At 40.4% G+C, this 15,010-nt stretch overlaps 1 protein-coding gene across 1 annotated transcript in view; it reads right to left on the reverse strand.

Moving 5' to 3' along the window:
* The window catches only part of LOC105502338 (inactive heparanase-2), a 286,429-nt gene that overhangs the window by 141,447 nt on the left and 129,972 nt on the right, over positions 1-15,010 (reverse strand). Inside the window, exon 7 of the mRNA XM_011928752.1 lies at positions 13,565-13,679. Within this exon, the coding sequence (XP_011784142.1) occupies positions 13,565-13,679 (115 nt within the window). The remainder of the gene's footprint in view (positions 1-13,564; positions 13,680-15,010) is intronic.

Raw genomic sequence — 15,010 nt, forward strand, 5'->3', positions numbered from 1 at the left:
GTGCATGTGTGCATATATACACAAAGATATATACATATATATTACACGTATATATACATATAGAGAGAGAGAGAAAGAGAGAGAGAGAAACAGACGGATTGATTTTAAGTAACTGGCTCGTGTAATTACGGATGCTGGGAAGTCCAAAATCTGTAGGGTAGGCTGCTGGCAGGGTGGAGACCCAGGGAAGAGCTGAGGTTGCAGTTCAAGCCTGAAGGCAGTCTGCTGGCAGAATTTTTGTTGTTGTTCAGGGAAGGCCAGTCTTTTCTCTGTTAAGGTCTTCAACTGATTGGATGAAGCCCATCCACATTATGGAGGGTAATCTGCTTTACTCAGTCTACAGATTTAAATGTCAATTTTATCTAAAGAATATCTTCATAGAAATATCTAGAATAATGTTTGACCAAATACCTGGGTAACATGGCCTAGCCAAGTTGACACATAGAATTAACCATCATACTATATGAGACAATTGGAACAAATTTGGTCCCAGCCTCCATCCATCAGATTAATCAGAGTGGCTGATGGAGTGGCATACTCAGTGTAAATCTGAGTTCAGCCAAGAACATGTAGGGCTGAGGGATGGACTGTTGGGAGAAATAGTTGACTACCAGTCCTGATTATCTCTGCATGTTCTTGATGAGTGTGCCAGACTGCAAGATTTACGTCTTCTGATAAAAAGTAGTTTCTGCAGCTACTTACACAGGCAACTAAGTTGTCAAAATGACCACAGCATGACAACCATACAATTGCCCACCCCTGCGGGGAGGAATACTGTCTTGTTTGCTGCTTCCACAATGTTTGCTGATAGCATAAAAAGTGCTAGACTTTTGGTCTGAACTCCTCAGCTGCAGCTCATACCCACTGCATGTGTAGCATAAATTTGGGCCCAGTGCATTGTTCCTATGAGTCTTGGTGGCCAGGGAAACTCACGCAAATATGCTAATGCTCATGATGCTTGCTGAGTATATAAAGTCTTATATTTTTGACCTAGAAGACTTGGGCTTTCTGTGTGAATCCATGAAGCAGCAAAGGCAAACTTGTTAGCTTGCAAATAGGGTAACTCTCAGGCCCTTCACAGTTCTTGACAGTTATAGTGACGAGGATGGGATGTCAACAGTGACACGACTTTCTGAAAAAGGAAGGACAGAGGCTTTGCAGGTTGGGTTTGGGGATATAAGACTTCCCAGAAGCTGGCAGTAAATGCTCTCACCAAAATAGTGAGTGATGCTGAGGAGTGGAGTAAGGGTTCTCCAGTGTCCTATTTTTAATGAACAAAAGTGAAATTAATTATTTGGAGGCAAACAGTGATAGGATTGAAACAAACCACCAAAATGGTACCTTGGCTGTTGGTCACTTTCCCAAGCAGGGTGATGGAAAGGATGTTTATTATGACAATGGGATAGCAAGCCCTGTGATCCTAACCCAAATGCAATGTGGTTGTGCTTACTGAAAACTAAAATAGATGATGTCAGTAATTATGAACTTACCACCTGACACGGGGCTTTGGAAGGGCTGAAAACATTGGAAACTCATTTGGCTGAGCTGTGAGCAGCTGTCACACCACTCAAAACTGAAAGTAGAAAGTAAACCAGTCTTGAAAAAGAACATATTCATTTTTGCACTCACTCACACTTTCCAATTTCAAAGTTTAATACAAAGCTACAGTAATCAAGAGATTATGGTATTGGCCATACTCGCTTGATTACTGTACATATACATATATGCATAAAGGTAGACATAAAGATCCATGGAATAAAATTGAAAGTCCAGAAATAAACCCTTACATCTCTGGTCACTTAATTTTTCAATGAAAGTGCCAAGACAATTCAATGGGAAAAGAATAGTCTTTTCAACAAATGGTATTGGGACAACTGTATCTGCATGCAAAAGAATGATGTTGAATCTCTACCTCACATCATGTACAAAAATTAACTCAAATGGATCAGAGACCTAAAGATAGGAGAGCGAAAACTATACGAATTCTTAGAAGAAAAAATAGGAGATCTTTGTGGCCTTGGATTGAACACCAAAAGTACAAATGACCAAAAAATAGATAAATTAGGGTTTATCAAAATTAAAAACTTTTGCGCTTAAAAGGACACCATCAAGAAAATAAAAAGACAACACACAGATGATTGGACTTCTGGTCTCCACTTCCACATGTGAGGAGTTTAGAAGTCACCATTCCTTCTGATCAATAAATAAAATGCTGAAAAGTCTGAAAAATCAACAATTTTTCTTGGATCCATTAGAGAGGTGAGGACACAGGGCAAACCACTGCCCCCAAAATTGGAGAGACAGATAGACAAATACAGGGAGTCATGGCATACTGCAGCAGACAACCTAAACTGTAACTGTGCTGGAGGCTCAGTGTGGACAAGTTTGAGAGTTTGCAACTCCCAGAGAGTCACTGGGAGAACCCCAACAATTTTGTGAGTTTTGCCTCCAGGAGCTCAACCAGGATCTCACAGCAAATACTGGGCAAAAATTCTTCATGCTTCCAGTGGGGGCAAGGGAAAAGGAACGATTTTGAAATACTTCAGACCACTGTTTTGTTTTTGTTTTTGTTTTTTTGTTTTTTTGTCACCAGGCTGGAATATAGTGGCTTGATCTTGGTTTACTGCAATCTCCGCCTCCCGGGTTCAAGCAGTTCTCCTGCCACAGCCTCCTGAGTAGCTGGGACTACAGCCACGCGCCACCACGCCAGGCTAATTTTTTGTATTTTAGTAGAAATAGGGTTTCACCATGTTGGGCAGGATGGTCTCCATCTCATGACCTCGTGATCTGCCCACTTTGGCCTCCCAAAGTGCTGGGATTACAGGTGTGAGCCACCATGCCTGGCCTCTGTTCTTAACAAGTTCTGCCCTCAGGAGAAACTAGTTAACCATAACCTAACTTGTTGGGGTATTATCAGAGCCTAACTGACCTAAGTGAAAGGAAATACCCAACTCCAGTCAGCTCTAGCCTTCCATGCAGGAGAAGGGAAATACCAACTCCAGCCCACTTAGCCATCCTGTTCCACTAAAAGGGGGAAGAAAAATACTGAAAAACACTTGTGAAGTTCACAATCCAAAGGCACAGGCTCACAAAAAGTCTGAGACCTAATCATAAGACTATACGATGCTTCCTCTCCCCGCATACCTTACCACCATATTACTAAAGGCTTATTTACAATTGTTCTTTTTACCTGATACATCACACCTATCCAGATAAATTACAAGGCACACTGAAAGGCAAAAAACACAATTTGAAGAAACAGAGCAAACACTAGACATGGCAGGAATGCTGAAATTATCTGAACGGGAATTAAAAACAGCTGTTATTAATATGCTAAAGGATCTAATGGATAAAGCAAATAGCATGCAAAAGCAGATGAGCAATGCAAGCAGAGAGACGGATATTCTAAGAACTAAAAGAAAAAAACTGCTAGAGATCAGAAATACTATAACACAAATGAAGAATGCCCTTGATAAGATTATTAGTAGACTGGACATGGCTGAGGAAATAATCTCTGAATTTGAGAAAATATCAATAGAAACATCCCAAATTGAACAACAAAGTGAATAAAGACTGACTAAAATAGAGCAGCATATCTGAGGACTGTGGGACAGCTACAAAATGTGTAACAAACTAGAAGGAGAAGAAAGAGAAAGGAATTGAAGAAATAATTGAAACAGTAACGACTGAGAATTTACTAGTAGGTGGACCCCAACAATTCTAATAACAAAAGACAGTCATAAGTACTATAACAGGGCTATAGGAGCCTTGAGGAAAAAAGCTTTATTCCCTGAATGATTTCAAAGGGAAGCAGTGCAGCTTTATTTTAAAATATTTTATTAATTTAAGTTCAGCTGGGAGGTCCATTTGAAGACAGTGGTATGGAAATAACATATTGAAATGAATCAGAAAACTTCGGAGCTGAAGGGAACCTCAGATTGTTCAATTCAACCTCTAAATTAGAGACAGACCCAGAGCGCCCAGTGCCCTACAATGAGTGAGTTGGTGTCAGAACGTGGAATCAGATCCAGAATTCCTGGTCTTCCAGTTGGTGAGCCTTCTATCCCAAGGCCCTCCTTTCTTCCTGCTGTCACATCATTGTGGTGCCCTGGAGTAAGGAGCCTTCTCAGGAACATGTATTATGCGGGTAACTAATATTACAAATGTTCCCCAATGACGTCTTGTTGCACAGTCTTTCCTAATTCTTCCCTCTGGCTCCTCCCTTCTGGCCAGTAGTAATATCTCCTACTTCAGACATCTAAAAAACCTATTGTCTATTGATCATTTGGATCCCTTCCTCCCTCTCTTATTTTCACAAATATTTATTGAGTACTTCCTATGCAAGGCACCTTATGTTAGGCTCTGGGGATAATGAGTGAACAAGACAGACTTTAACATACACATCCATCATCTGTTAACTCTCTCTCCAAGGCTTTATGTCACCCAAGACAGATTGTAAACATGGAGAGAAGGAATCTAACATTATTTTTTATGTTCTGCGGAAACTAAAACAGTGCTTTGCTTTAGTGTATGTCATAAGGTTCTCGAACAAAGATATTAAAAGAATTATTGGTGAAATTTGTAAATATACTCAAAAACGGAATAGTATAATAAACTACCAAATGTTCTGCCATTCTTGTTTCAAAGTCTGATGACAGGTGACAGAGAGTGTAAATGGGGATGGCTGGGCCAGTGACGGGGAAACTCTAGGCACTAAGCCCAGTTGGGGATCCCACATAAAGGGCCAGGCAGTGAGATACACCACTATTATTTGCATAAAGGGCAATAAACAGGAAGCAATGAAGTTTGCCAAATGCTGGTGGCAAGGGCAGGATAGAGCAGCATGTTCAGGGAGCTTGAGCTAAACTGTGCTGAGCACTGTTGCCTGCCTCTGTGCCTGGCTGTGGGTGGACCACACCTCAGGTTGGTCTTAGAGACACTGTGTGGCCTCTGATGTGTGACTAAGCGTCTTCCCCCACTGCAGCCTTTGCAGATGCTGTTCCTGTTGAGCGATGCTCTGCTCTTTCACCAGCCTCTAATGGCTGCCTCTTCAGTGAAGACTTCCTTGGCCACACTTTCTAAATTATTCATTATTCAATTTAGCAACTGCTTCCTTCACAACATTCTGAATTTTGTAATTAATTGTTAGTTTACTTGTTTATTTTTAGTCTCTCCTTCCAGACTGTAACCTCCAATGAGGGCAGGGATCCTGTCTTTCCCCTTTCACCTCCATTGCATCAGAATCTAGAAGTGTCTGGCACATACTAGATACTCAATAAATAGTTGTCAAATGAATGAATGATAGACAGTACTAAATATTTTGTTACTATGTCAAAAATTGAAGCAAGAGTTGAGTACGGAGGAGTAGAGAAAAATAAAAAGGTAGTTGATAATTTAATCAGGGCAATGTAAACCTCTAGTACAGTTTTCAATTCTGGCTTCACATTAGAATCACTTGGACTTCAAAAAAAATATCAACACCTGGGATCCTCTACAGATCAACTTAAACAGGAATCTCTGGAGTTGGTGCCTAAGCATAGGTATTTTTATAAAAGCTCCCTAGGTGACTATAATGTTTAGCCAGGCTTGAGAACCACTGCTCTAACAAAGAAAGGCTATAAGGATTGTGACAACAAGATGAGGGTGAATTTTAGAGTAGAAGGCAGGTCTTCTGCCATCAAATTTAGGGTAAGTAAAAATGGTGTGTTCTATTGAATCCTTTCAATGCTTAAAACCGAATCAAGGATGAAACAAGCAGAGATTGATAATGGTTGAAAGTTAGTAAGTGAGGTATCTAATGACTGACAGATTTTTTTTAAAAAAGTTATAGTGTAGTACATTTAAATAAGAATTAAAAAGCAGAATTTGTTCTACTTCTATTTTTAATAAAGACTTTTGCTTTTATTTAAACAACCACAAAACCATAATTGAGTGAGAAAAAAACATAATGTATTATCTTGGTTCTATCAGAGGCTTATTTTTTGGTTCCTAAAGGTCACAACCAGACATCATTGTGCCCTTAATGTTTGCAAAGTCTTTAAGATGAAATATTCTTAAATTTGTCACATTGTGGCATTCACAAAAGTGCCTTCCAACCTACCAAATGACATTTATTTTTTTCCTCTCCTTATTTCCTTTCTTTTTTCTTCCTCCCTCCCTCCCTCTCTTTCTTCTCAGGTCATTTTTAGATAATTCTTTAGTGTTTTCAGCGAGCTGATGAGGTTAGGTGAGTGCAGTTCTTTTCATTCCAGTGCTGACCTTGCTTCTCACTGTCTGCACGTTGCTTCAAGGATGGCGAATCGTGTTCCTAAGCTCAAGTGCAGCGAGACTATAATTGCTTCTTCTCCCTAATTTATTTAGAAGTCCACACAATTTGCTGTAGCTGTAATCCCTCAGTATTGCAGTCTAGGAACAATATAAATGGCTGATGGCAGAGTGGAATTTTCAATTGTTGCTTCTCAGTGATTCACATAATGTGCTGTCATTAGCACTTTGATGTGACATATCATGGTTTCCAGGGCTTATTGGGCCATTTATAAATACCAAATGAAGGTGTTGGGGCCTGGCTACTGCCTTAATTGCCTTCACTGGGAAAGGTTGCCAGAATCTTCTCCAGAGGGAAATAAAATGTAATTTTTAGTTTATCTTTAACCATTGCAGTCAATTCCTCTCGGGTGAAGAAATCATTGCTTTCCTTTTTTGTTCTTCTCATTTTCTAGTTAAGTTACTAGAAAATTATAAAAAGTTAAATTACTTTTACCAAAAAATCTACTTTTCATCCTTTAGTCATCATTGCTTGATTTCCAGATATCTAAATATTAAATGTATATCAAATATATATCAAATGTATATTTGATATCAAATATATATTATCTCACCACAGTTATATTCAGGTTATTAATAATAATTATTGTGACTTACAGAATTTTAACAAAGTGACTTTATAAATAATAATAGTGATTAACATTTACTGAGTATTTACTATGTGGTAAAAGATACACATGCATTGGCTCGTTTAATCTTTCTAACAACCCTCTGAGGTAGACACTATTATTGTCTCCATTTTATGAGAGGAAATTGATGTTTACTGATGCTTATAAATCCAAGGACATATAGCTAGTAAGTGATAGAGCTAGTTTTGAAACTCAGGTCAGTCTGATTCCAAAGTCAATACTTTTAAGCAGTACATTCAAATACTTCCCTGTCTCTAACACCAGCACAGTTAATCCCATTTCACAGAGGAAGAAATGAAGACTTATGTAACTAGAAAATTGTGGTGCTGCATTTTGAGCTTGCACCTTTTGATTTTAGGTCTAGAGTGCTTTCTGTTTCCCAAGGGGGCTTCCATCGCGTGAGCTGTTACGACTGCTAGTGTTGCCGACATCCTGTGCACACCAATCAGGCTGATAAATAAGCAAGGGAGAAGAACTCCTAGTAGAAAACTAGAAGAGCGTCTAAATGAAAGCATTAGGGGCAAAAGACCTGCCTTCCTGTCAGATGGTGCAGAGCACAGGCTCTGATTTGAGTAGCCAGGGTTTAGAGACACAGAGGAGAAAAGAGCAAGTCATGTTCCCTGGGCATGCAGCCCAGGCACTTCGGCCACTGACGTGGAGCCAGCCTCAGTCTCAGTGATTGATCCTGCAGCCAAGGATGCCCTTCTCTCAGCAGCCGCAGGTTCCACAAAGGAAAGCTGCACATGGTGAAGTCTTTGTCAGGGCCCCTAATGGGAGCATTGGGTTTCACATCACAGCTACCCCTAAACAGGTACACTCTGCTTCTTTCATCTTCCTGATGGCTCCCACGGGAAAGAAAAGAAAGAGAAAGGCGGCTTCACCAAGAAACAGGTCACAGGCTGGTTTGGCTGTGTTTTGTGCCTCCCCTGCCCTACCACCTCCAGGTCTGTAGCTTTGAAATTCTTTAATTTTCATACACCCTGTGTGGCCACTGGACAGCAATGGGAAAATTTTTCTTAATTTTTCCTAATCCATCTAACATGACTCACTGGAAAATTAATGCCTCTGTACCTTTACATACACTACTGCTTCTGTTTGGAAGGTCCTCCCCAGACCCCAAACTCTTCTTCCTATGGTTAAGTGGCCCTTTTTAAAGATTCAGCTCAGGCATTGTTTCCTCCAGAAAGTCTTCCTCGATGCCCCATGCCTCCCTCCACTCAATCTGGCTTCTGTACTCCTCTTCTAATACACTATAGGGCGTCTGTTATAGTCCCTGCTGGCTTGTCTATCTCCCTAACTCTACTGTAAGCTCCTAGAGACCGTGTGTCTAGTGTCTAGCATAGTATCTAGCACATAGCATGAATGCAGTAAGTGTTTATGAATAAGTGAAACATGAATAACAAGGGAACATTTGCATAGCTATTTAAACACAATCCTTTTGAAATACTCTTTTTTCTTTGAAAAATAGGCCTTTTTTTAAGATCTTAAAAGCAATAATGCTGATTGCAGCAATTTTAAATACAAAAAATTCATGTAAGAAAATAAAAACTGCCTGTAATCTTACCACCCAAAGAAAACCACTTTTAACATTTAGATGTAGTCCCTTCCAGTAATTTTCTACATGTATGTATATATACCAAATCACAATCCAATTTCTATACCTAATTTTCTCAAAGATTGTAACAGTAACTTCTGGAGGTAGAGGTGGCATTTTTATCCCAATTTAAATGATGGGAAAACTGGAATACCAAGATACACATCTAATTAATGGCAGAGTTAGGACTAGAACTCATGAATCTTATCATAGTTCCAGGCTCTTGCTGTTTCCTAGGTGCAGTCCTTTTTTCTTTTTTTTTTGAGACAGAGTCTTGCTCTGTTGCACAGGCTAGAGTGCAGTGGCACAATCTCGGCTCACTGCAACCTCCACCTCCAAGGTTCAAGCGATCCTCCTGCCTCAGCCTCCCGAGTAGCTGGGACTACAGGCGCCCGCCACCATGCCTGGCTACTTTTTTGTATTTTTAATACAGACAGGGTTTCACCGTGTTAGCCAGGATGGTCTTGATCTCCTGACCTCATGATCTGCCCGCCTCGGCCCCCTAAAGTGCTGGGATCACAGGCGTGAGCCACTGTGCCTGGTCTCAGGTGGTGTTCTTCTTGTATCAATCCAGCATCAATGGAACATGCATTTGTAACTGGGTGTCCTTGCTCTACACAGGGAAAGATTTAAGCCCTGTGTCCACACCATGGCTCAGCAGTGCACACTGGGCATTGTCTCTAACACTTTGGAGGGAAACAAGGATGGAGCATCTAGGATCTTGTTCTAGGATCTTGTGATAGGCTCATCAACTGTGCTAGGCAGGCACCAGTAAGAGTTAGAGTTTCCTTCTGATGGCCAAATTATATCTGAACAGCAATAGCTTGGTTCAGAGCACGTTGCTATGGAAACTGCAATCACAGGTTCAATCTCACCATAGACCAGCGAGTTGTACTCCAATCCACGACCAACGACTATATTCCAGAACAATGTACACAGCAGGCACTCAATAAGTGTGCATTGGGCCGAGTTGAGTGTATATTATTCATCAGGAAAAGTAGGCAAAACAGCATGCTGACAGTAAATTTCCATACCACTGTGCCCAGTGTGGAAAAGGCAATCCAATGTGATCTAGCTTTTTATTTTATTCCAAATAGAGGACGAAATTGTAGTCCCACAAACACACATCAGATTATTAGTTCCATGGATGAATTTATGTGCATGTCCCTAGAATGCCAAGCATGAAGCCAGACACAACTGAGGTGTCCATGTTTTTTGAATTGAATTGTGCGAAGACAGCCTGGTGTAGGAGTTAAGAAGATGTCGACTAGTAATTCACCATTCCTTTCCCTGAAAGCTCTGTAAATCAAGCTCTTAAAAAAAGCAGCAAGCTAAATTCCAAAACCCTCTCTGAGGAGAAATGCCCATGACTGGTGGGGTCTGGACTATGTCCACCAAATGTGCAGATCTCTTCTGCACAAACATCGTCTACTCCCAAGGGAGCCCGTGACTGACTGACCGGCTGTGGAGACTCACATGTCCCCTCTTTCCCAGTGTTGGGGGGGCCAGGGGAAGGGAGTGGGAGTCGAGTGATGAAGCACGGCTGAACTGAATATTCTCTTTCCAGGAGAAGGAAAATGTTACAGCAGGAGGTGGGTGGCACTTTTCTGGAGGAATAACCATGAAGAACATGGGGTATATTTGAAAATAATCTTTTCTGAGGACAAGTTTCTCTTTTAAAGAGCTATCCTCATATTCTCTCTTACCTTAGATTGGGGCTATTGAAACGGTCCTGCCAAAGCTAGGCTAGAATGCCACAAACTGGGATTAAAGTTGACTGGGCAGGGGGAGGGATAAAATGGGATATGGTTGAAGAGCCATAAGGCCAGGATGCTCACTTTTTCTAAATTCATTCAAGAGCACCGGTTTTGGGAGGCAACCAAAATGCAACTCACTAATCCCCTAAGCGCTTAACAAACTCTCTTGAAGATTTACTCACAATGTAAAATCCACAAGTTTTTATTGGCAGTGTTTAGTTATCAATTGCACAACTCTCTGAAGTGGCAACCAGTACGATTCCCAGGTCTGTCTCCATTACACATTCCAGGGGCCTGCTGGCAATGTGTGTCAGATTGGTGTTCTGGTCTAGCCTTGTAAATTCCTTCCAGGGGAGACTTAGGACACACTCTCCCAGCTGCCAGGTTCTCTACTTATAAGGTGCAGAATTTATTAGTGCAAAGATAGATAAAAAGAAAGCCTGCTACCTTTTTAAGTGCTTTTACGTACAGTTTCTTTATTACAGTTTGGTGTTTCCAGAAATACAGCTGCCCAGATCATTTGAGTCTTTGTGCTGAATCAGTGGAACTTGTTTTCTCTTCCCGTGAATTTCTATGAGCTCTGCTCCACCGTGTATCAACTGAGGTCTTTTGTGCCATGCTTTTAAAGAAAGTCACTGGCAGCAACTCTCATTTGAGGAGGACAAAGCCATGAGGACTGACATCCTTAACTTACACATGGCCATGCAAAGGTACAAAGAGGGTTGATACGGAATCCAAGTTTGTCCAACTCTGGAAATGAAGCCTGTCTAGTCACCCAAAGACTCTTTTTCCAGTCTGTTTTCTTCTCTCCAGTTTCCCAACATGCCTGGTTTCATTTCCACGCATTTAAGGCAATGTTGGCCTCAGACCACAGCAAAGACATCTAACAGGCTACCATAAGAAATAGTGTGGTACAGAGAAAAGAAAACACAATTTAGAACTGGAAAACTGTGTTCTAGCTCTCTTACTACTCATCTGACCTTGGATAAGTCACTCAATAATGTCACAGAACCTTAGTTTCTCTTTAGCAAAATAAGTATAAATATTCATATTTATCTCACCATGTTCTTTTCAGAGCAATTATGACAAATTGCAATTCTCTGATTTATGTTTATTTATTTTCCATTTATCAGTACAGTTCACTACATTGTAAACTCCAAGAGTTCAGGAACCTTGTCTTTTTGGTTCACCACAGTGGCCCATTGCCAGGAACAGCAATCAGCACACAGTACATGATCAAGAAGAGTGAATGAAATTTGAATGAGTGATGAAAGGAATAAAGGAAAAAAGGAAAGAAAGGAAAAAGAAGGACAGAGGGAAGTGTTCAGAGCATTGTAGATGCCATTTATGAAAGTGATCTGTACATTGTTAGGTATTATCTGCATCCTTTATAACTAACATTTGATGCGTTAATTATGCCAGGGTGAGCTGTTTAAAATGTAAGTAGATCATATTACTTCCCTAATGAGGCCTTCCAATGGCTTTTCATACTATTTACAAGTCAACTCCTTTCAGCATACAAAGCCCTAGGTGATATGACTCCTGCCTACTTCATTTCCAACTTCTCCCCCTTCTTCATCATGCCCCGGTCACCCTAGTGTTCTTATGTTTCCTCAAATGTGCCAGGTTTGTTCTTGCCTTGGAGCTTTTGTGTTAGTTTCTTCCCTGGCCTGGAAAGTTCTTTTGTGAAATCTGCATAGCTGGCTCTTTACTGTCATTGGCTCTTGGCTTACATGTTACCTTCTCAGAGAAGCCTTTCCTGCACATGTACCCTAAAGGTCCGAAACAGTGCTCTCTTATTTATTGATTCACTTACCTATTACTAGTCCTCTCCAGTACCTGATGTTCAATAAGTATTTGTTTCTGTGTGCCATTATATTTGTTTAGTGCTTACATTTCATAGATACTTTTCTAATTATTTTATTTCTACAAAAACAAAACAAAACAATCCTCTGTGGTTCCATACTGAAAACTCTTTTTACCCCTTTCCACCCCAGTCTCCCATACATGTATCTTGGAAGATGTACTCTTGTCCAGCAAATGTAAGCAACTATGCTAGTTAGTTTTACTCTTTGTGATTTAATTGGACTTTTGGAGTCATGTACATTAAGTGATACAACAATTACTTGGTTGTAATTGAGACGTGGAACTAGTGCTGTGGGTGCTGAGCTGTTCTCTGCTCCGAGCTTGGAGGCTTCCTGGTTCAGGGCTTGGGGAATGGAGGGAGTGGTAGAAATAGGCAGAGAGAGGCAACTGGTAGCAATGCTCACTGGTTCCAGTTTGGGTCTGTTTATTGTGGGCCCCAGGGCAACAAGTAGTTCTGTAGAAAGAGCACCAAACCAGGGTACAGGAGCAGCTTCTAGGGCTAGCCCTACATGCCCCACCTCCTTGCCCCTCCCCTAGCTAGCAGTCCCTCTGTTAAATGAGGTGGAATTGGATCATCTCAAGGGGGGATCCCAGCTCTGAAATTCTATGACTTGATGAGAGCAGTCTGATCTTTTGTCATGACCATGACTTCAGTGATAAAGGATAACCCGTGTAATATTTCTGATAAGCGTAGGTTTTCTGGTCGGTGGAATTTCTCTGATTGGCCAATAAGGTCACTAGACAAACCCATATTTCTGCTTTTGCCATTCTAGTTTACTCTTCTCTTTCCTTTTCTTTCCTAGAGAAGTTGACGCTCTTGGTAAATCCCCTCATTGTCACGTAAGGCTCAACATCTAACTGTAATTGTACTTCAGCCACTCCTCAAGAGACGGGTTCCTAGTGTGTCTGATCTTGGCTAACACTCCCCCATCTGCTTTCAACATGTTGCATTTGATGTCAACTAATGTCTCCTATTAGCATTAAAATAAAACAATATGGAAAAATTCACTCTCAAGCAGAGTTCAAACAGGCCACAAGTAGATGGGGAATCTCAACTGCACAAGGACTGTTAAAACAATAGTAATAATTATACAAATATGTATAAATGAATATATGTATATTGCATACTGTACATACATATGTATGTGTATATATAAAAGTGAGTGACTAGATGTGTGTGCATGTGTGTGTGTGTGTGTGTGTGTGTGTGTATGGGGTGAAGCCAAAAGTCTGTGAAATGGATCAAGGCAACGAAGACAAGAATGTTTCTGTTCAATTAATGAAATTAACTGGTAACAGCAAGAGGAAAATTATTCTCCTAGTATGGAACAAGGCATGATCAAAATAACTGAATGATATGGAAAAGGAGTTGGGAATCTTTATCCCACACTTACTGGCAATGGGTTAAAATTCTGGTCCACGAGGTGATTGTATCCATGGTCAAAAAATGAGTGCCGTATCACGACATCAATGCCCTGATTGGCCAGCATTCCTAAAGTGTTCAACCATCTAAAAGGCAGAGAAAAAGAGCTACATCAATACATTTTTAAAATGGCATATAACAAGCTCTATGGAGATTGGCTACTATATATATGTATACACCAATCTTCAGTCACCAAATTTACCTAGTACTTTAAAAAGGGTTATTTTAAGCATTAAATTCACAGCTGTAATATATTTTAGAGATTATCAAATCCAAACTCTTCATTTGATAGAAAAAGAAACAGAGGTCTAGGGGAGTAAAATGAACCACTATTGATCATTAAATAGTTTGTTGTTAATGACTTACCGTTTTATTCCTGAAATAGTAACAAATGAACACCCTAGCCATTTGTAAGCCTAATATCCCTCCGGGCCAGAGGACATACAATTACAGACAGAGGAGCATACACTGTGCATTCCATCCCTCAAACTCCCCTGCTTATACCCTGTCCCTGAACATGTACCTTTAACAGAACTCTAACTCATATACTCCTATGACCTATGCAAATATAGTCTAGTCATTAGCAACCTTCATATATCACTGTCAGTAGTCAATGCAATAATAATTTTCCTTGGCACTATAAGTAACTATTCAGGGATTCAAGTATGCTACCATCACACGTATTTCGCAGTGGAGGATCTGCACTGTTCACACACTTATCATCTATCCCACTATGCCAAACACCCATTTTCCAGTGCATGCCATCCTTCAAAAATACTGCCTTCTTGGTTCTTCCAACACTGCTGACTCTGACTTCATTATTTACACTTTCAGCTCATTCATCCATTCATGCATTCATTTGGGGTTCTCTTTCTCTTCCTACTTCTGAAACTTAGGGAAACTTCTACTTGTAATAATACATGGAATAAATGTGGCTTAGAGATTCAGTCTTCTCTACATGTAAGATAAGGCATTTCACAACTTGTCCTAAACATATGTGTGTACAGCTTTATCTGACAGATCTGAAGAAAGCTCTTCCCCATCTTCTCTCACCCTAAACCCCATTTCCCACAGGCTCCAAGACACATGAAACTACTCTTGGCTACCCAAATACACACTGCTTTCTCATACTTACCTAAGTCCTTATACATGTTTTAATTTCTGCTTAGAATTCCCTTCCACTCTTCTTTGAACCTATCCCTTTTCATCTAGCAAATTTCTTCTCATATACTAATCTCCAAATCAAGTGTCATTTTATTCTAAACTCTGCTGCCCCAGCCAACAGTGGTACCTTCCTCTGTACTTCCCCAGATCTCTTATTCATGCCCTCAGAAAGTCCACAGAAAGAATCACTTAACTTATTTCTCTACCTTTCCCCTGTTAGGTATGAGCTCATCAAGCATAGACACAATGTCTG

This window comes from Colobus angolensis, unplaced genomic scaffold (genome assembly GCF_000951035.1).
Source record: "Colobus angolensis palliatus isolate OR3802 unplaced genomic scaffold, Cang.pa_1.0 Scaffold794, whole genome shotgun sequence".
Classification (NCBI taxonomy): Eukaryota; Metazoa; Chordata; class Mammalia; order Primates; family Cercopithecidae; genus Colobus; species Colobus angolensis.